This window comes from Orbicella franksi, chromosome 1, assembly GCF_964199315.1.
Source record: "Orbicella franksi chromosome 1, jaOrbFran1.1, whole genome shotgun sequence".
Taxonomy (NCBI): domain Eukaryota; kingdom Metazoa; phylum Cnidaria; class Anthozoa; order Scleractinia; family Merulinidae; genus Orbicella; species Orbicella franksi.
The window spans coordinates 11,106,661-11,125,848 of record NC_138145.1 but is presented as its reverse complement, the minus strand read 5'-3'; the positions used below and the strand labels follow the sequence as shown (position 1 = coordinate 11,125,848).

Genomic DNA, 19,188 nt, shown 5'->3' with positions numbered 1-19,188 from the left:
TGTTGTGGTATCGTAGAATGTTGAGTCTAACTTATCAAACATTTTTGCTCACATCTTCTTTTTCCCCTCTCCCCACCCCGATTGCTTCGCCTCAATGCACATTCTAGTCACCAGGCTACCATCGAAAACGGTAAAAATGTCGACTTTGCCGGAGTGCATGAAAGTGTTGATCAAAGAAGAGGAGAAATCGTCTTATATTTACAAAGACATCCCTGTGCCACAACCTAACACAGGAGACTTGCTTTTGAAAGTCCTTAAAGTTTCTATATGTGGCTCAGATACCGTTCTCTATCAATGGAATGAAGGTAAGGCACAACACGTTCGATCGACATCGCGCATGATGTGAGGCTAATAATACCAATATTATTGTAAGGCTATGTTACCTCATCAGCTGGTACCCATACTACAGTTTTTAGCAGCTTATAGGTGTTTTAGGCTGCGTCTGTCTTGGTGTGACTCATGTAACGGTTATGCAAATCCCCATGCCTAAGTACAGTATACATTGAATGTTTCGATAGTATTGTAGCTATACATGACAACAGTTCGTACATGGCATGCATGCTGTGAATGAACCTGAATGCACAGTCTATCACGAGGTGTTACGATACTGCGTGGTGACCTTCCATCCATGTTTGGGGCAGGAAGGGGGTGGAGTGGTGGGTGGAGAAGACTTGCTCCAAAATGAGCATGCAGCAGCTCTTATAATGTCTCACATGAGTCGCTCCATATCCTTTAAGCATAGTTAGTAACTATGCTCTAAGGGAACAATAGAACAAAAAACAGAAACAAAGCCCTGAAACAATAACAGCTGCTGCAATAATAAAATAATAGCAGCTTGCGAGACCTGCTACATTTCTGCCAAAAAGGATCAAAAAAGACAACTCAGTAGAGAGATGTTCTGCTGCAGATCTATGTAGAGATGAAAAGCTCCAAGGATGAAAAAATCCAAGTCAAAAAAGAAAGAAACAAGGAAGTTAGCTTATTCTAGCTGGACACCAATATGGGAACAGTTTCATTTTTTACAATTGCACTCTTCATATGATGAGGTAAGATGATACCAATCTTCAGGTCCTTCTGTAATGTACTCACTTTTTTACTTTTTTTCTATAGCTGCAAGGACAATAGCAACCTTACCTTTCATTCCTGGTCACGAGTGTGTGGGAGAGGTAACACTAATTTTGTAATATTATACTTTTATTGCTAAATTACTCTTTGATTAAATTTTGACCAGCAGATTAATAGATCATATCATTAGGTCGTGCAGGTCGGCCCAGGTTGTGGAGATGACTTTTCAGTTGGTCAACGAGTCTGTTGTGAAAATCACTTCTACTGTGGAAAATGCTATCAGTGTTTGCATGGTAAGAGAGCAATAAGATGACGATGTCATTAAATTAATATTAATAGTGAACTTCGCAAACCCTGCAAGGTTTTAACTTTATAGACATGGTGTTACGTTTTGTTATTCAGAGTTGCTGGTTACATTTCATTAGCAACTGTACCAGTGATGTTAATTGAATGCTTAGCAGGTGCAATGGCCTGAATTGGTGGGTACTGTGTGACCAATTAATCATTATTTTTTTTTTTTGTGGCTTGCCAGATTTACGCCACATTTGCCAAAACTTGAATCAGTTTGGCCATGGAAGAGGAACAATTTATGGAGGTAAAAAATGTTACTTACAAGTTCATGGTCAATATAGTAATGTGAATTGGTAGTAAGAATAATTGAGAGCAATTTATTGGATGTCTTTTCTGCAGGGTTTGCCCAGTATACCATTATTCCAGCTCGCTATTGTTATAAACTGAAGACAAACCTTGATGTCGACAGGGCCTGCTTACTGGAATGTAAGAGACTTACATGCAAATCACGAGCTTGAGATTTATTGTCATAATTGTGTTTATAATATCAGATGAGCTAGATAACGATCTCACTTGTCCTATAAATGAGGGGTTGGGAGGGTAGTCAGACTGCTGAGGGTAAGAACCTGGACAAAATGGGAACAAGGAATGGTTTTCCTCACAGGGTGGTGGGGGGTGGGGGACAAGAAAGGGTAAGAAATGTTTTTAGAATTATTTGCGATGTTTTTGTACAAAATGAAAAAATCTATGTATATTAATATCTATGTTTGTTGTGTACTGGTAACAAAAGTTTTTGTTTTCACTTTCTCTAGCTTTTGGTGTTGCTCATCAAGCAGTAGAAGAAATAAACCCAGGTGGTGACACCATTCTAGTGCAAGGTTAATATTACAATGTAACTCTTAAACTAATTAATAATTCAACAAGTTAAGCAAAGAAAATCACAACCATGAAGGAGGTTTGGTTACCTGGTCTTAATTAGCATAGATTTTGACGATTTTACTCAAGGCTGTGTGTCATCAGCTATCTAAACACTTCAAATGTAGTCAAAAGTACGCTGCTGTGCATCGTATTTTCAACTCTCTTCTTGGTGTTTGGATATCCCGACGAAACTTAACACTTCATACAGAATATATAATATTCATGAATGAAGATTTTTAAGCTGCATTGTCCATTGCGTGTATCACTTGCCTACGTTTAGAGTGGAAAAATGTGGATTTCAGCGATGCAATACAGTAGTAAGAGATGGGGCATGGAGCAGAGTAATAATGTGTTCAGTTGGGGAATCAAAACAATGATGATGTCCTATGTCTGTACAAATGATATGGGAAAAATATTTTTGTCAGGTATATATAGTCCTCTGAATGCATTACTTTCCTTTATGTATGTCGTTAAAACAAAAACATTGTCCTCTGTAATATCTCTACTGTAGATCTAGATTGTGTTGACTATGTAGCCCTCATTGCAAACCTAATTTATCTCCGGATTACGGGGTGTGGTCCAATTGGATTAATGGCGGTGGGGATTGCAAAGTGCTTGGGAGCTGTCAAAATGTAAGTTACTCTAAGTACCATAGACATTAAGCCCCGGCCAAACGATCGCAACATGTCAACGCAACATATTGCAACATTGTTGGGCGCAACACGTTGCATGCGTTTGGCCACCATGTTGCGATGTGTTACGACATGTTGGGTGTTGTTGGCTCAAGTTTGAAAATGGTCAAATTTCAGCCAACAACACCCAACATGTCGCAACACATTGCAACACGGTGGCCAAACACAAGCAACGTGTTGCGCCCAACAATGTTGCAATATGTTGCGTTGACATGTTGTGATCGTTTGGCCGGGGCTTTACGAACTTGCTTGTTAAGGTAGTGTAGTGAATAAATTTATGGTACTTACAGCTTTTGTAGTTACAGTACAGTATTTTAGGGAAAAAAAGACTTTTATAACCACATACTACTGAATGCTTGTTGCAACTACATGTATATGTGCATCAGACTAAGTGTTAACATGACCTTTGGGTTTCATTCAAGCTATTTTGAGGCTTTTGAATGTGGCTTTAATATTTGTTCTAAATCTGATTCCAGAAATCATGATTGTTATAAACATTTGTCAGTCAGTCAGTCAGTCAGTCAAGCAGTCATTAAGTCGACTGAAGCAGAGTGCAGCACTGAGATGTTTGCAAGTTATCAACGTTTTGATCATCTCAATGTCATGAAGGTTTAAGACTGATCACTGATATTGTTTACTTCCGTAAGAGATAGATTGATTGTAAGTATTTTGTTTCTCTTTGTTCTGTTTTCTCTCTTTAGTCTTGCTATAGATATTGTGGAAGAACGTCTCCAGAAAGCAAAACAATTAGGTGCAGATGTAGTGGTCAATGGGAAGACAGAAAACCTTAAAGATACTGGTTTGTAGATTATTTAGACCTACAGTTGATTATAACTTTATGATAACATAACTATTTATTTGCTATTTATTTTGCCAGTACTGATAGTACTGTTCAACTCAGAGGAAAATGCATTCTAATTTTGTTAGTTTTTAGAGAAACGTCAGGAGATGGCGTTGGTTGTCTTTTAGAATGCTCAGGAGCGGCACCATTGGTAAACAACTGCTTCTCTTTACTAAGGTGAATATAACATTAACAGTATTCTTTATCCACGAACAAAATGCAATGCCATTGATCCCACACATGCGGTTTTGTTGCGCTATGTCCAGTATTTGCACCATTTTAGTAACATTTCGAGAATGGGGAAGTATGCGATGAGTTGATTTTTAACTTTATAGAGCCTTTCATTACACAGCCCCTGAGAGGTTGTAGTAAAAAAAGAAAGTCTTGCGCTAGCCAGCTCTATCAGTTATTGGTCACTTAACATTGCACAATTCAACTGGTTTTGACTCTGAGTCAGTCAGTGTGCAGCTCTGAAGATAACATAAGGTTTGTTGAAAACATTGCACATTGTACGTTTCTTTGCAGAAACGGGGGAAAGGTCGTCCTGGTAGGACTTCTTAAGGTACTCAGAAAACGTTTTCTTTACTCTTGTGTCTTTGACGGTGAGCGTTTGACCTAGAGCGGTGATCTGGGAAAAGTGCAGTTTTATGAGCCAGGTGACTAATCCCTCATGCGAAGGGACTAGTGCTATTAATATGTTCTAAGGACTCAGAAGAATGCACTAAATTTGGACGACAGTCACACTATTAAACAAATACACACATAAACCAAAGCTTGTAATGAACCTATAATCCAGATGTTCATTGTAATTTTTCATTTGCTTTTCAGCAACCCCTTCATGTAGAGAACTTTCTTCAAGATATTTTGTTCAGGTCTTTAACAATAAAGACCATTCATGGCAGAAAGATTTACAGCACTTGGGAAAAGTCAGAGGAGTTATTATTTAACAACAAGTAGGTATCTTTTCAAAGTTTTCGATGTGTAAAGAACGGAGTGGTAGGCCGCGTGACCGAGATGTTCCATTATGCGATAAACACTAAAATAATAGGGAGATGTTGACAAACATCATTCACTAATGGAAAGTGACCATTTTGCAGCGTGCACTGACGTTATGGCGTTATGAGCCGAAGGAATGATTACTAGTCACAGCTGCTGTGAGCACAGTGGTATCAGAAGGGTACTTGTGGTGACGAAATCTTATTTCCTTGCAGAGTTGATGTTACTCCTGTGATCACTCATGAAATTCCAATGAGCCAATTTGAACAGGTGAACTAAACGTCCTTTATGGTAAACGGGTTGTATGATCGAGTTTTTAGGCGCAAATCTCTGCTAGGCCAGCTTGGTGTGACTTCATGTGATTTTAAAGCCAACGCAAAGTATGCCGCATTTGTAGTTAACGCTAGGGTGGTGTTATACTTCAGTTTTAATACCCATCGTAGTTTTTATTTAATATTAACTGTCGACTGACCGAACGACTGACTGACTGACTGACTGACTGACTGGCTGACTGACGAACGGACGGACGGACGGACAGACAGGGGGACGGACGGATGCATTGACTGACTGACTGATGGACGGACGGACGGATCTGGGAACGGACGTCGGACGGAAGAATTAATAGGTTGACGGACTAGTGGAAGGACTGACTTGACTGTCGTACTTACCAAATGCCAAAAAAATGGGAGAAGGCCTGCAACGGAGAGGCTGATGGGGAGGCTGTGTCATAATTATTTTCATTTACTATTACTGTTATTTTACAGGCCTTCAAGTTACTCAAGTCAGGGGAAGGCTGTAAGATTATGGTTGATCCACACACGTAACAATGACAAAGGCATATTACACTATTTGAGTAATATCTGCAACTTAGGATTTTTGAATTTAATATTAGGCGGAACAATGTAATTAGACAAGGTAACAAATTTAATAAAATAAAATTAGAACTGAATTCGTCACTAGAGAAGAAATCTAGGGAGAGCATCATCTCGCAGTCGCTTGTGGAATCATTACTGCATGGGGACAATATTGACTTGTCCCTACCGGTCCCATGAGCAACTGCGAGATGACACTAGTCCCAGTTTTCTTCTCGTTTGTAAAGTGACGAATGACCAAGGATCTGATACTATCTAAGGTTATCATTCAAACCATTTTTACACGACACAGATTTGATGTGAATGGGTTACTCGTGAAAAATTCAAAACAATACACCTTCCTCCTTGTTTTCCCCGGGGTTGTAGGGGAATGATGATGAGTACGGAAAAATAATTTTGGGACATGTAACTTGTTGTTCATCGAGAAACATTTTGTCGGTTAAAGGAATCGACAGTGTTCGAATCTTCTAACTCTTGAATTATTAAAAAGCATACTGAGGTACTTTGACAAACTGTTTCGATAATGACCTTGCGTAGGCGCTACTGGTTTTTACAGACAATAATGTATCAGAGTGTCTGACTGTCCACACCTCTGTTCGTTTGACGGAGTGAATGACTGCACTGGTGACTGGCTAGAAACTGACTATCTGTCTGTTTGTCTGAAATTCCCTCTGTCTTTCTGTCTGTCTGTCTGTCTGTCTGTCTCTCCGGCTTTTCAACGTTTCAATACTTACATGTAGTTTTGTAGAAATTTCTTAATTTTGCAACTCTTAGTTTGAGAAAAAGATCGTCATTACGTTTATCGTTGATTCACATTGACTGGTAAAAACAAACAGCTCTAGATAATGATACGCTGAAAACCATCCTGCTGTATTCTTTGAGGACTATTAAATAAAGCCACGACTCATTTATGAATCGGTCAGAAGATCATTGTTTAAGTTCTTTACCCATCGAAACAGTATAAACTTGTTGCCTTTGTGAGATTTTCTGCTTGATTAGCAAAGCTTGGCAATGCATCGCGCTGAAATAGCAAGGAACGAATAAAATATGCTAATATAATGACGACTGAATTTATTTTGTTTACTTTTCGGAGTAAAAGGAATACATAAAATAGGCTGCTTTTCAATGTAGAGATTGACTTAAAGAGGATATTGTTCCTTTATTGTAGGAAAAAATGCTTGGGCTCGAACGCCCTCAAGTAAAGCACTAAATTCTTGAATCGAAATACAGTTCAATATTGTTTTATTTTGTGTTTTTATTTTAACTATCGTTTCTTCTATTGCGGTTTCATTGCTACAACTGAGTAAACAGATCATTTACTGGAGGTCGAAACTCGACTCCAGGGTATTTTGAATAGCAGGTGTAAATAAATCTATTTATTTTTTCGTGGATATATCATTATTTCGACGACGTTGTGTTGCTTCAGTGTAATATTGTCGCGTTATCAAGACATCGGACAAAAAATAATTACTTCCGATCTTATTAGCGCAGTCGAGTTAGCTTGTGATATGCAAATCTGCGAAAGCCACACTCTGGCATTATCATAATTTCGATTTTATCAAATGGAAATTAAGCTTTTTAGCCGTATCCAGCTGTACGCTGACAGGAAGCGTTAAGTTTCCTTTCACTGGTTTCAAATCGACTGTTTCAAAATGGCTTCTCAGGAGTATAAAGACAGTGATTTTTACGATTATTGTTGTCCCGTCTGCCTGGAAGAGTTTCAAGATCCCAAAGTTCTTCCAACGTGTAATCATAACGTGTGCAGACAGTGTCTTGAGAATATTATTATGCGAGCGAAACCGGCTTACTTACAGTGCCCGACGTGTCGCCAAGAATCTTTCATTCGAGAGGAAGACCTAGATGGTTTACAAACAAACGTGTTCTTGGTGAAATTGCTGCAACAGACCGAACCACAACAGGAGCGGGAAAAACTTACTAAGGGCATCCAAGCGTGCATCACAAAAGCCGAAGTGTTAGGAGAATTAATCAAAGAGCTTAAGTTGTGTAGAGAGCGAAAACTCGAACGCGGAGACAGTCTAAAAGAGGAAATTCACAGAATGGCGGACGCGCTTGTGGAGAAGACGAGAAAAAGCGAGGCGGAGTTGATAGATAAGTTGGAAGACTTTATTGCACAACAAGACAGGGTTTTCAACCGCGTTGAAACTAAAGTGGAAGCCTTCAGAAGGAAGATACAAGATCAAGTTGATTTATCTTTAAACGTTTATGATCGAGAAGAGGAAGGTGAGATTTCCAAGATGAAAAACGCTTTGGCTTCCCTTGCTCGCGATAATCCCGAGGACAAACTCTACAAAGAAATTAACGAACTGGATTCGTTCACTGTGGCATTTGACGCAAACAAAGATCTTCTGCAAAAAGCCAAAAGTCAGGGGATTGGAAACTTAACTCTGAGCGACCAGTGTGGAGTGAAAATTGGCCTTTGCACTCCCCTTCAAGTCATGAGGGTATCGCTTACTACACTTCGTAAGATCACTCCTTCGAATTTCGGCTTTGAATCTTTCTCTCCCTTAAGTATCGCGACAGATGGAGAAAAGCACGTGGCAGTGGCAGATCCAGAAAATAACAACATCCTTATTTTGAACAGAAATGGCGATTTCGTGAGAAGATTTACATCTCCTGCAAACTCGTCCCAGCCAGCCATGATGTTTTCAGGTGTTACGTTTTCGAAAGACCATAAAGATTTAATTGCGGTCAATGGCGCCCGTGACGTGCACCTGATTAACCCCAAAGAAGGAACATTTAAAGTGAGTTACAGAAGCAGCCCACAGTGGGGCGTCAAATACTGTTTCGTCACAACCGATCCATATGGACGATTCCTCCTCACTTGCGAACCCTTGGCGAAGCAGTACCGAGCATGCATCGTCGTGCATTCGGATGCGCCTTTCGGGAAACCCGATTTGAGGTTCGGGTTTTCAGGCGACGGCACACTGTTGTTCCCTTTCAAAGCACTTTACCATGACAAACATTATTACGTGACAGACATGGAAAAAGGTTGCGTTATGGTATACAATGAAAACGGTGAATTTCTTCGACATTTCGGGAGGAAGGACGATGAAATAAATGGCGATGGACATTTGGTTTTGCCCACAGGAATGACTTTTGATCCCAGGGAGGAAACCTTTTTGGTATGCGACTGGGGTTCCAGTTCTATTCAGACTTATAAACCCGACGGGACTTTCCTGGGGGCATTCCCCATCGACGGACGTCCCACGGATATAGCGATGTTCTCCGACGGAACCCTGGTAGTGTCTTCTAAAGACGATCAATGGATTCAGTTTATGTCAATATCTCCTCTTGGAGCGTTGACAGCGCAGAATGATGCGGAAGATGAGTGAAGTGCAAGTCATTGTGCGCATAACTCGGAAAATTTCTTTTTGTTTGCAGCTCAGTTAAATTGTTAGATTCGTGACGTTATGTTCCAGCATGATATCATTTTACAGTGAAATTTGCTGTAAAGCAGAAACCTATCGATACATCCCCCTTACCTACATAACCCTACATTCCCACTTTTTCTATCGATCCAGTAAGGGTTATAATAAAGGTGACAAGAGCTCTATATTAATCAGATGTAATCACAAATTATAAACGCTTTTGCTATTTACTGTTCCAAACTTGTTAAGACTTATCAAAGCCACGTTCCCTTTTCATTTGCTGTCGCTGAACAGTAGAGCGACTACTACTATATACGCAGATAGTACGCGAGCCGTGATTGGTCAATTTTACAACAATTCATGCTCGATGTAGTGCTGCCCGCCCGCTTGGCTCGAAATGTTTCTTTTCGTCAAAGCGAGTGACACTGACAGCGACAAGCAACTTTATACTAGTAATTTCTAACAGAAAGTGAATGTTGTGCAGTGGTGTGGGGGACACACTTGAGGGGTACATGATAATATATTGTTGGTGTATTGGCTTGTTAGGAATAAATAAGTTGCTAGCATATTTTAATGATTGAATATATCATGAAGTATGAAGTTTTCAACGGATTAAGTCTTCTGTATATTAATACGTCCAATCTCTCATGACCAGTCCGTTTCCCTAAAAAAGCTTTTGCTTTGGAAAGCCCTTACATACATACATACATACATACATACAGACAGACAGACAGACAGACAGACAGACAGACATACATACTTTATTTGCAACTCCCCAAAGGGGCTTTTCAGTTACAAAAGGAATGAAAAAGATAAAAATACGTCAATTAAAATGAATAAACAAAATGGGAAAGGAGTCTAAAATTAATTACAGTATTAAAGATTTAAAAATTTACAAAGTTTAAAATTGAATATTAAGAATTTACATTATTAACATTTAAAATATGTTTGATCAAGTGTCCCTTAAAAGCTTTCACAGAAGGTAAACTTTTCAAATCATCACTCAGCTCATTCCAGATTTTTGCTCCGCGATATGCAACTGATCTTTGTCCGGTAGTCAGTCGGCAACGTGGAATGTTTAGCCCTTATCCGGCAACATGGAACTTCGGCAATTCGCTTGCCTAATTTCAAACGAAAAGGAGGATGGTCACGAATTCGTGACGATTTCGACTATGTAATGGAGTACTTTAGGACTTTGCCAAACTCTTACCTCGTGTTTGTTTGCTTCTTATATTAAGTTAGAGTTTATGAGTTTGTCACCCATGACTAAGAGCTTGCAAATATTTGTGTTCGGAAAAATATCGCAGTGCTTCACATGAAACCCGCAAATTTGGGCCTGATTGTCTCAGAACGCAAGAGAGCCAAGATAACGAACAAAAACCCTCACTACGTTACGCCACACTACGCCAGAGAAATTTGAAAACGCATCAATCAGCGGTCTTTTAAGAAAAACTCCGTTTTCCAAAAGCTCCGGTAAACTCAAATGTTTTCCTTCCACGCTAAATCGCAATGCTTGCCTTTCTCCAGTTTGAAGAACGTTTTCGAAAAGCTCCGTTTTCGTGACGGATTAGTGCAGAGGGTAGGCCTAAGCGTAGAAATAAAGCTGCGTTTTCAAATTTCTCCGACGTAGTGTGGAGAAACTAGGTTCAAATAAATTGCAGGAGTCAATGAGCGAAGAAACGTCGAATCCACCGGGCCAAGCAAGAAATAAACCCTATGGTCGTTTATCGTTAAATACCACATTTGTAGTTTCTTTTGGCTTCTGAATTTAAGGTAGTTAAACCACTAAACTAACTGAATTCAAAGTAAAAGGAATGCGAACACCACGAATTGAAAATTGAAGCTGGACACATATTGGTCACCAGCTAAGACGGGCGTTGGTTTTTCCTTGCCACAAGTTATTGTCTCTCTAATGCGTTCCTCTAGAAGTCAACCAAAAATCAGTGAGAGTGACTTTTGCCTGACCCTCTCTTCAGTATCACAAACTATTACTCACACCATTTATTTTCGATGTAGAACACTACCTTCAAATTGAAGGAAGCCTTGAAATTTGAATGTATATATGATGCTATCTTTGTTTTCTATCTGCAAAAATAAGTACAAAACCGTAACTGGCTTAGACCCTGCCTGAAACAATGGAGGGTTCATACAGCAACCCCAACATCACGTTAAAAATCGAGGCTTCTCGTTTGTTACTTTGTAAATAGTAAACTTGTCAAAAACTGCACTATTATACTATGCAACTGTATTATTTTTCCATGTGAACTTGTCAAAAATTGTACCATAAGGGGATGGTAAAAAAGTACGTCTCTGCGAGCAGCTTTCTTTTAGCTAAAAAGTGTTCAGTTGAAGAATTCAATACGATATTTCTAAGACACAAAAACTACTGTATAGTCAGGGTTAGGAAATAGGACGGAATTATCGTCCAAAGATGTTTCTGTTTTTGCGTCGTAACATATTACGAGCGATAATAAATAATAATTTTCATCCTTTCGTTTCTTCCTCCTTTATTACGCGTGAATTCGAAGACGTCATAGATCAACTCAGAGTTGTTTCAAATTCTCGATAATTATTCTGCTTCAACAGAAAAAGGTACTTGATAAAACAAAAACAAACAGAATAAAAGTATGTCCCGTATATCCAGTGCACTACGAAAAGAAGATGAAAAAAGAAAGTCAACGACCAAAGAACTATTTGGTGAAGATATCAAACTTAGTAGATTTTCAAGATGATACACCATTAACTGCAGCTACCTGTTACCTGGACCTGAAATGTTGACATTTCATACAGATACGGTAAACCTTACCCAAGTCAAGAGCGCTTTTTCGAGAACTGAAAAAAACTTCTGAGGTGGTCTACAGAACTGAACTCCAGAAAAAATTAGATCCAACGTCCCTTTTTTGCCCAATATCAAGAGGATGATTGCAAGAGCCATGCCTATATCAAGCTGTGACACTGACTTCCTGCTCCGCTGACACCGGCATAGTCTCTGCTTTCACATCAACTTTGGATTCATCAATAGCGGCTGTTTCTCCCGTAGTATTAACTGGAGAATTGTTTGATTCTGGTTTTAACTCGCAATTCACTTTCTCTTCCTGTGGTACAGAAATATCTAAATTTTGTCCTATGCCGGATTCATCACTGCCGGCCTCAAGGACAGCAGTTTTGTCTTCAGACAATGTTTCATCAGTAGCGACATTAAGCTTTGCCATAAGTTCTTCTAGTTTCTTTGCCTTTCTCAGTTCGTTTTCTCTGATTATCGTATAAAGGTGTTCTGTGAGCAGATCCTTCTTTTCTGTTTTCTTGTGTAAATCCATTTTTGCCTCAACAAATTCTTTTTCAGCTCTTTCGTACCTTTTTCTGCAAACAAAATTATGGCAGCATTGAGAACCTAAATTTAAAAGGTAAGATATACAGAGCTTATCCAGGTTTCTGTGCCATGAATTAACTTTCCCCTGGATTGCATACTTGTCAATTGCTAGTTCCCCAGACAGTTTGCCAGTACACATGTATACTCCTGGGTCGAGAGGGATACATTGGAAGTATTTTGCCAAAGAACACACCATATTGAACCTGGCCAGCACTTAATGGACCACTTATTCCAGATTCTCCTTACATACATTATACTTACTGTGCATTGAGGTATTCCCTGCTGCTCTCTTCTATCTTGTCTCTTAGAATTGCCACATCAGCAGAGAGCAGGCTGTCCAGGTGGCTCAACTCTTTTTGAACTAGAGAAAGAGTGTGTGCTTCTGCCTGGGTTCTCTTGTATCTAAAGTTGGGAAAGTTGTGAGTAATTAGTACAAGATCCTAGAGTAGTAGATATAGCTAGACTTTGTGGCATTTCAGGGGTAAAAGTATGGAATTGCCTAATAAAAGGTTCCCAAATCACCACTGTAACACTGGGTAAAATCAGGGAGGAGGTGGTTGTATGTACAGGATGTTACATAAGATTTCAGCCAGTGAAGTTCCTACTTGTAGCACACATGACTGTCACACAACACCAAGTACTTTCAACATTTGGAAATCAAGCAGTAATAAACTAATCTAGATTATAAGTTCGTGAAGACTTTGAAAAGTTGAATTGTATGTTGAATCAAATCCAGGATTATAAATAAATTGATAAATAAAATATTGCACACACCCATCTCTGCTTTACATTTTAGCACACATTCTTCTAATCCTTCCCATGCATCACCTTATCTAAAGCAATACTAATACCTTTGCTTTATGGTTTCTTGAAGAGCTGCTTTCTTCCTTTTATTTTCTTGTTCTATCTGCTTTTGTTTTTCCTGCATCTTCTCCAATGCTGACAATTCTATTGCTTGTATTCTATAAAATAATCACACAAGCTCCAATGGGGGTACTATTCATATGTTTAGGAAACATACCTGTAAGTATCAAAGTCATTGAGTTGTTTTTCATACATTTTCCATGCAACTCTTGGAGAATTATGTTTTCCGTTGGTATGTTTCCACACTTTTATCAATTAAATTGACCAGGTAAAGAATTTACACCTGGAAATACTTAAAGCATTTATATGGGATAAATTATGATTTCTTTTGAGGTACAGGAAACAAACTCAAAACAACTTTCGAAAATTCACTCCATTTTACCTCTCTTGTCGCTGTTGGGATACAGAAAATCGTTTTTTTTTTGTGCATTGTAAATCAATCTCCATGTTCGAGTGTATTTTATTTATTTTATTTAAGTGCGTTTTATTTAAATGTACTTTTATATAATTCGCAAGCTAAAAATAACCTGAAAGTATCTCATTCAAAACGGATGTGTGATTTTAGTTTACATGTCTCCAGGATACCAGATTATGTCTGTGTGGAATGCAAAATTTAATTCTATTCACAAAAACCGTGAATGTAACGTATATAACAGAAATAAAATACGTATCTTTTGGTATAAAAATTGAACAAATGCTAGCCCCAAAGGTTCTTACTTGTCACTCTCGTCGATTATTTCCGGTAGATCGCTTTCTGGCTCTTTCTCACTATCGGCCGACTGCAAAGCGTGTTCACGATCACCATCATCTCTCCTCTTTATGGGCCTTGTTTTTGGCGGAGCTTCTTCAGACATTGTAATTTCTTCCTTTGTCTTCTTAATGCTTTTTCCTCGTCTTTCGCATTCTGGAGAGGAATTTTCCTGCTCTTCCTCTCTTGAATCAAGTCTTGCAGTTGAACGGCCATGGCCAACGTTGTTTGTACTAGCACGTGAATTTCGTTGCCCTGTAGGAGTACGATCTCTCAGCCCTTGGTCTTCATCTCCTTCTTGTTTATCCGATTCTTTCAGCTCTATGGAAGGGGCTCTAGTTCGTATTTTTTCCCGGGGTCGCTGTCTTTTAGGAATGTTTATGGCTGCTTTTTTGCGGCTTCCCGAGATTTTCCCTTCTGCATCGACGTCTTCACTCGAATTTTGTCTTAAGCGAAAAAGCTCTTCGTCGGTGAATCCAGCCCAAGACGACATGAAGAGATAATGAAATATTAGCGCTCCATGTATTTCTCCTAAAGGATTTTACGACTTAGGCTAAATTCACTGCAGTATTGAATGGAATGAAATTCTCTAGACTCCAGACTCTGCCGCCATATTGAAAACAGACGTGTTCCTATTCTCAGTCTCCATAGGTAAGACACACAACGGGGAGACTAAGTACCAGCCACAAGAAAATGGCGGGGAAAAGTGGTTCTGCAGGTGATCTCGTGGGAAAAGTTCTCCAGGGAACTTGTGGATGGTCGGATTCATCCATTGTCAAGTGTGGAAGGTTCTATCCAGGCTCTGTGAAGACAACAGAGGATCGTTTGCTGCATTATTCCAGGGTCTTTCCTTGCGTGGAGTGCGACACGAGCAACTATGCGATTCCCAGCCCGGCTGTTGTGGAAAAATGGCTCAAGTGTGTTCCTGCTGGTTTCAAGTTCCATTTCAAAGCTTTTGGATTCTTTACAAGAAAAGTAAGACTTAATTAACAACAATTATTCTGGAGTAAATCTAATTAGAAACGAAATTGGACAGGATTAATGCGCGACATTCTTATATGGACAGTCCACTAAATGAAGTAATGAACCATCTATTACTTCATTTATGTCCACACACACCCCCGTTTCTATTGAGATTTTAATTAACAAATAGCGCTTTAACAAAATAACATTAAAGATAATGTAACCACATATCGCCCTGGAAAATTTGAGGCTTTGCCAGGAAACACATTCCAAAGCTAATTTTGAAGAAAATACTCCATCAGATTTTGTTAAAATGCCATAAACATCCTTTCTCCTCTCCCACAGATATCCAAGACTCACCATGGGGGTACAGGTGGAGTTTTGATGTTGATGAAAATACTCCTTCACATTTTGGTAAAATGCCATAAACACCCCTCCTCCTCTCCCACAGATATCCAAGACTCACTCACTATGGAGTATGGGTGGAGTTTGCGTACTGCAACTCTGATCATGGCATGAGTATATTTTCTTTGCGGACCCTCTCTGCATAATTTCCTGTCCTGTGTGAAAATTCAACAAGGCACTTTGGGATAAGGCATGAAGGGATGTTTTTTAATTAGTCATTATCCATAATATCAACATTTGATAGGAACATTTTAGATTGAAGACTCTAAGAGTTGTCTACCATACTTTGATAACTTCAATAAACATCAGTAATTATTACCAATTATATTAATACCAGTAACTGGTATATCAATTTACTGTGTTATGTCTGATCCATATAAAGTGAACTTATTCTCTGGTCATGTGAAAGTTTAAACAAATTTCAAAGCTATTTCAGTAAAAAATAGTTTAGAGTTTTTGTACTTGCTCATACGCATTCCTTATATTACCAAGGAGTTCTAACTTCCTATGAAAATCCAACGGGGGCTTCTGTGAATATGGTGTCATATCACTGATGCTTATTTAACTGTTTGATATTTTAGTCAATCTCTCTATCAGCACTACCACATGTTGTTAGAGACGAGCTGCCAGCAAGCATCCTAAATGGACAAACATCAATCACATGGGAGGAACTGACAGAAGTGCAAAAACAGAAACTCTGGGACAGATACAATTCTGCACTTCTCCCAGCTTATCAGAAGAACAAGTTGGGAGTTGTGGTTTTCCAGGTAGAACCTTAACAGTGTTTATGAAGTAAGCTAGGAGGTCCATTATCCTTCCTTGGTATTACGTTTCTCCTATATTTGAAACTTAACTGATAATTAACCACTAATATGCATCTTTTACATATTATATCAGCTAAGCCCAACACCTTGTTTGTTTTTTTAACAGATGAAAAATGTTACTATTATGCAAAATTTGTCTTTTTTTCTGTCCAACATCATTATCTATTCTCATGCTAGCAAGTACATAAGGCTGTATTTCAAGCCTCAGGTTGTGAAACATTCACCTTGTTGGCTGGTATTCAGGACCAGTCACATCTAAAAAATATATACATTTCATTGAATGTAAGATTCTAAAAAAAGCTTTGAAATAAGATACAGAGAAGACACCAAATAAAAAAAATATTATAAAAATAAAATGTATTTTCTGAAAGTGAAAAAACTGTTGTTTTTTGAATGGAAAATGTTTGTAATTTGATTTTGACTGATTGCCTTGTTGATAACAACAGTTTGTATATGTTTCTTTAGTTCCACCTAGGTTTTCACCCCACTGATGTGAACAAGAAGCACATAATAGAATGTAGGAAATTTCTTGATGTCCGTTATCCTATGGCTGTAGAGTTTCGCTCCCGAGTTTGGTTTTCAGCAGAAAACCTGCCTGTGTCCTTAGACTGGCTGAAACAGCATAATATCGGTGGGTATACCCTTTTACACCCCTGCGAGGAGAGAGGAACTGTGAGAGAAAAGTGTCTTGTCTGATAGCAATACATTACAAAGAACTTGAACCAGCTTGAAAACCTAGGGGTGCAGTTTTGGGTGCATGTACGGCAATGGCATGATTTTGCCTTACATTTTTTGTCATTTTGGGGTTTTAAGAGAGTTCTGGGAGTATTAGTCATCAGTTCTCTCTATGTGATGTGACCTGGCTCCTTTGATTTAAATCTAGTGTTATTAGGGTAAATAGGATGTAAGAAAGTAGCACGTCATGGTCAGGAATTCTATTGTGTTTGTAAATACCCAATCCCCAACCCACAACTTAATTGAGCTGCAACAAAAGCAGATCTATATCATGGTAATTTTGTTACACTATTTCTTACACTGTAACTTGACTGATGATTCCCTGAAACGTTACAAATAGGAGACATTTAGCAATACAATTGAAAGAAATTTAAGTGTTATGGCATCTGTTTAAAACTTCTATAATGGTGGCAGGATCTAGGGAAAACTCGTAGGAAAATCCCTAAGAGGTACCAAGATCCTGTTGTGTGGGTGTGGCTTGAAATTTTTTCACTCCCAAGAGGCAGCAATTCTAAAACAAGACCATATCTCCTGTCATATTTTTTTCAGCTCAGTACCCCAAAAGGTAGCACAAAAGCCCCTGCAGAGGACCTTTTGAGGCTGAATGCCCTAAGAGGTACCAAACTCCTCCTCCTCCCTCCCCCCCCCCCCTCCCGGAAAAACCATTTGGAAAGGGGAAAAAATATGTATGGAGAATTCTACTCTTGATAAAAACAAAACCTATCGATTGTTAGTAAAAGTCACAGAAGACTTGTTTCACCTTGTGGGAAAGCCAAAAATGAATCAGCTGTAAAACTTACAAAATCTATAAGATTCATAGTCTCACATTGATAACGCAAATCCCAAGGTGTGGGTAGCAACATGCATTTTATTGTTGTTTTATAAAGGTCTGGTGGTTGCTGATGAACTACAAAGTGAATTGTATGTTGACAAGAGTAACTCTGCAGACCATCAAAAGGTAAAGTTTATTGACTAGTTATCAAGTAATAAAAATCAGATACATGTACAGTTGATCTTTGATACCTGTGAACGCCCAAAAATGCAAGGAGCCAAGTGTTTAGGGTGAAGGATTTGAAATCCACAGGTGGTAGGTTTGTATTCTGTCTAGTTGGAGTTGCTTTACAGTAGACTCAAGCTCAACTGCCTGGCCATATTGATAAGAATCAAATGGCATACCCGTTTCCATTTTGGATCTTCAACTTTTGTTACTTAGGCTGAAGCATTTACAGGTGTGTATGGGCGGTGTCAGACGGTGAACAATGCAGTTTGTATTTTTGTTAGTTTTTTTTAATCCTGATTAAATTGACTACTGGCCTGTGATGTACAGAACATGTGTGTATTAGCAATTAGTGGCATTATCCTTTACATGTATATACTACACATAGTTTGTTTTAAGGTTATTTGCCTAAAGTGGATGGTTTTAGAAACAACCACTTTATTGTTTCAACATTGAACAGCCAATTTTAACCAGTTTCCTTAAGCAAGGAATGTTTTACATAACACTTTTCTTGTCAGTAGACTTGTGAACAAGCTTGCAGTTTGAGGTTTGTTCCTTTTACAGGATTCAGGTGGTGGTGGAACAGTACCGATTGTCATGGTGCTTGGGTCATGTGACTTTGCTTATATCCGTGTGCATCGAAGAATTGGCAAACATCGTGTTTTGGGTGAACAGGAGATAAAGAGGTATATAAATCATGTTATTGTATGTTCGGTTGAGATCAGAAGGATCAATTTGGCTTTTAAATTTCCTTCACTTTCATTTTCTCTTTCATTGATCAGACTTACAAATTATTTGTTTTTCAAACCCAAATATAGCTCATAGTCAGTAAACAAACTACATTTGACTTCAGCTTATTTCATGCTATAAACCCGATATCATAATTAGCTTGTCTTGACAGGTGAGGTGAATAACATCCATTTTGCATGATGTAAAAAAAAATGCATGAAGGCAGGGAAAGAGCCAACAAGCGACTGTTTTTCTTTTCTTTTTTTTTTCCTTCCATAGTTGGGGAGAACGTTTACGTTCGTCTGAATTACAGAGTTCAATAAGAGGACCAATCTATTTTATGTGGGGAACAGATCATGAGGACCAGGTAGGAAATAACCAGCGATCCAATATGGCCTGCTGATTTTCCACGCTCAAATTCTGTACCCTCTGTGAGTAAAGACGAGTGAGGGAGAAAGTTAGTGGACGAGAGAAACGCAATCTATGTTC

At 38.7% G+C, this 19,188-nt stretch overlaps 4 protein-coding genes across 4 annotated transcripts in view; 3 read left to right on the top strand and 1 right to left on the bottom strand.

Moving 5' to 3' along the window:
- Positions 1-73: 73 nt before the first annotated feature.
- Positions 74-5,694, top strand: LOC145489850 (L-threonine 3-dehydrogenase-like). Its single transcript, XM_081468912.1, has 13 exons — positions 74-305; positions 1,111-1,166; positions 1,256-1,358; positions 1,598-1,660; positions 1,756-1,842; positions 2,169-2,235; positions 2,847-2,906; positions 3,668-3,765; positions 3,894-3,984; positions 4,333-4,369; positions 4,636-4,760; positions 5,019-5,073; positions 5,568-5,694. The coding sequence occupies exons 1-13, from the start codon at positions 95-97 to the stop codon at positions 5,625-5,627; spliced, it is 1,113 nt and encodes a 370-aa protein (XP_081325038.1). The 5' UTR covers positions 74-94; the 3' UTR covers positions 5,628-5,694.
- A 1,632-nt stretch (positions 5,695-7,326) lies between these two features.
- Positions 7,327-9,795, top strand: LOC145489840 (uncharacterized). Its single transcript, XM_081468902.1, has one exon. The coding sequence runs from the start codon at positions 7,328-7,330 to the stop codon at positions 9,026-9,028; it is 1,701 nt and encodes a 566-aa protein (XP_081325028.1). The 5' UTR covers position 7,327; the 3' UTR covers positions 9,029-9,795.
- A 756-nt stretch (positions 9,796-10,551) lies between these two features.
- Positions 10,552-14,633, bottom strand: LOC145489811 (uncharacterized). The gene is made up of 4 exons (XM_081468868.1): positions 14,016-14,633; positions 13,286-13,396; positions 12,696-12,836; positions 10,552-12,424 (listed from the first exon to the last, which is right to left on the bottom strand). The coding sequence occupies exons 1-4, from the start codon at positions 14,537-14,539 to the stop codon at positions 12,007-12,009; spliced, it is 1,194 nt and encodes a 397-aa protein (XP_081324994.1). The 5' UTR covers positions 14,540-14,633; the 3' UTR covers positions 10,552-12,006.
- Positions 14,634-14,665: 32 nt separating this feature from the next.
- The window catches only part of LOC145489802 (UPF0759 protein YunF-like), a 5,557-nt gene continuing 1,034 nt past the window's right edge, over positions 14,666-19,188 (top strand). Inside the window, exons 1-6 of the mRNA XM_081468858.1 lie at positions 14,666-15,021; positions 15,996-16,181; positions 16,704-16,869; positions 17,861-17,931; positions 18,535-18,656; positions 18,979-19,066. Of these exons, the coding sequence (XP_081324984.1) occupies positions 14,740-15,021; positions 15,996-16,181; positions 16,704-16,869; positions 17,861-17,931; positions 18,535-18,656; positions 18,979-19,066 (915 nt within the window). The 5' untranslated portion in view covers positions 14,666-14,739. The remainder of the gene's footprint in view (positions 15,022-15,995; positions 16,182-16,703; positions 16,870-17,860; positions 17,932-18,534; positions 18,657-18,978; positions 19,067-19,188) is intronic.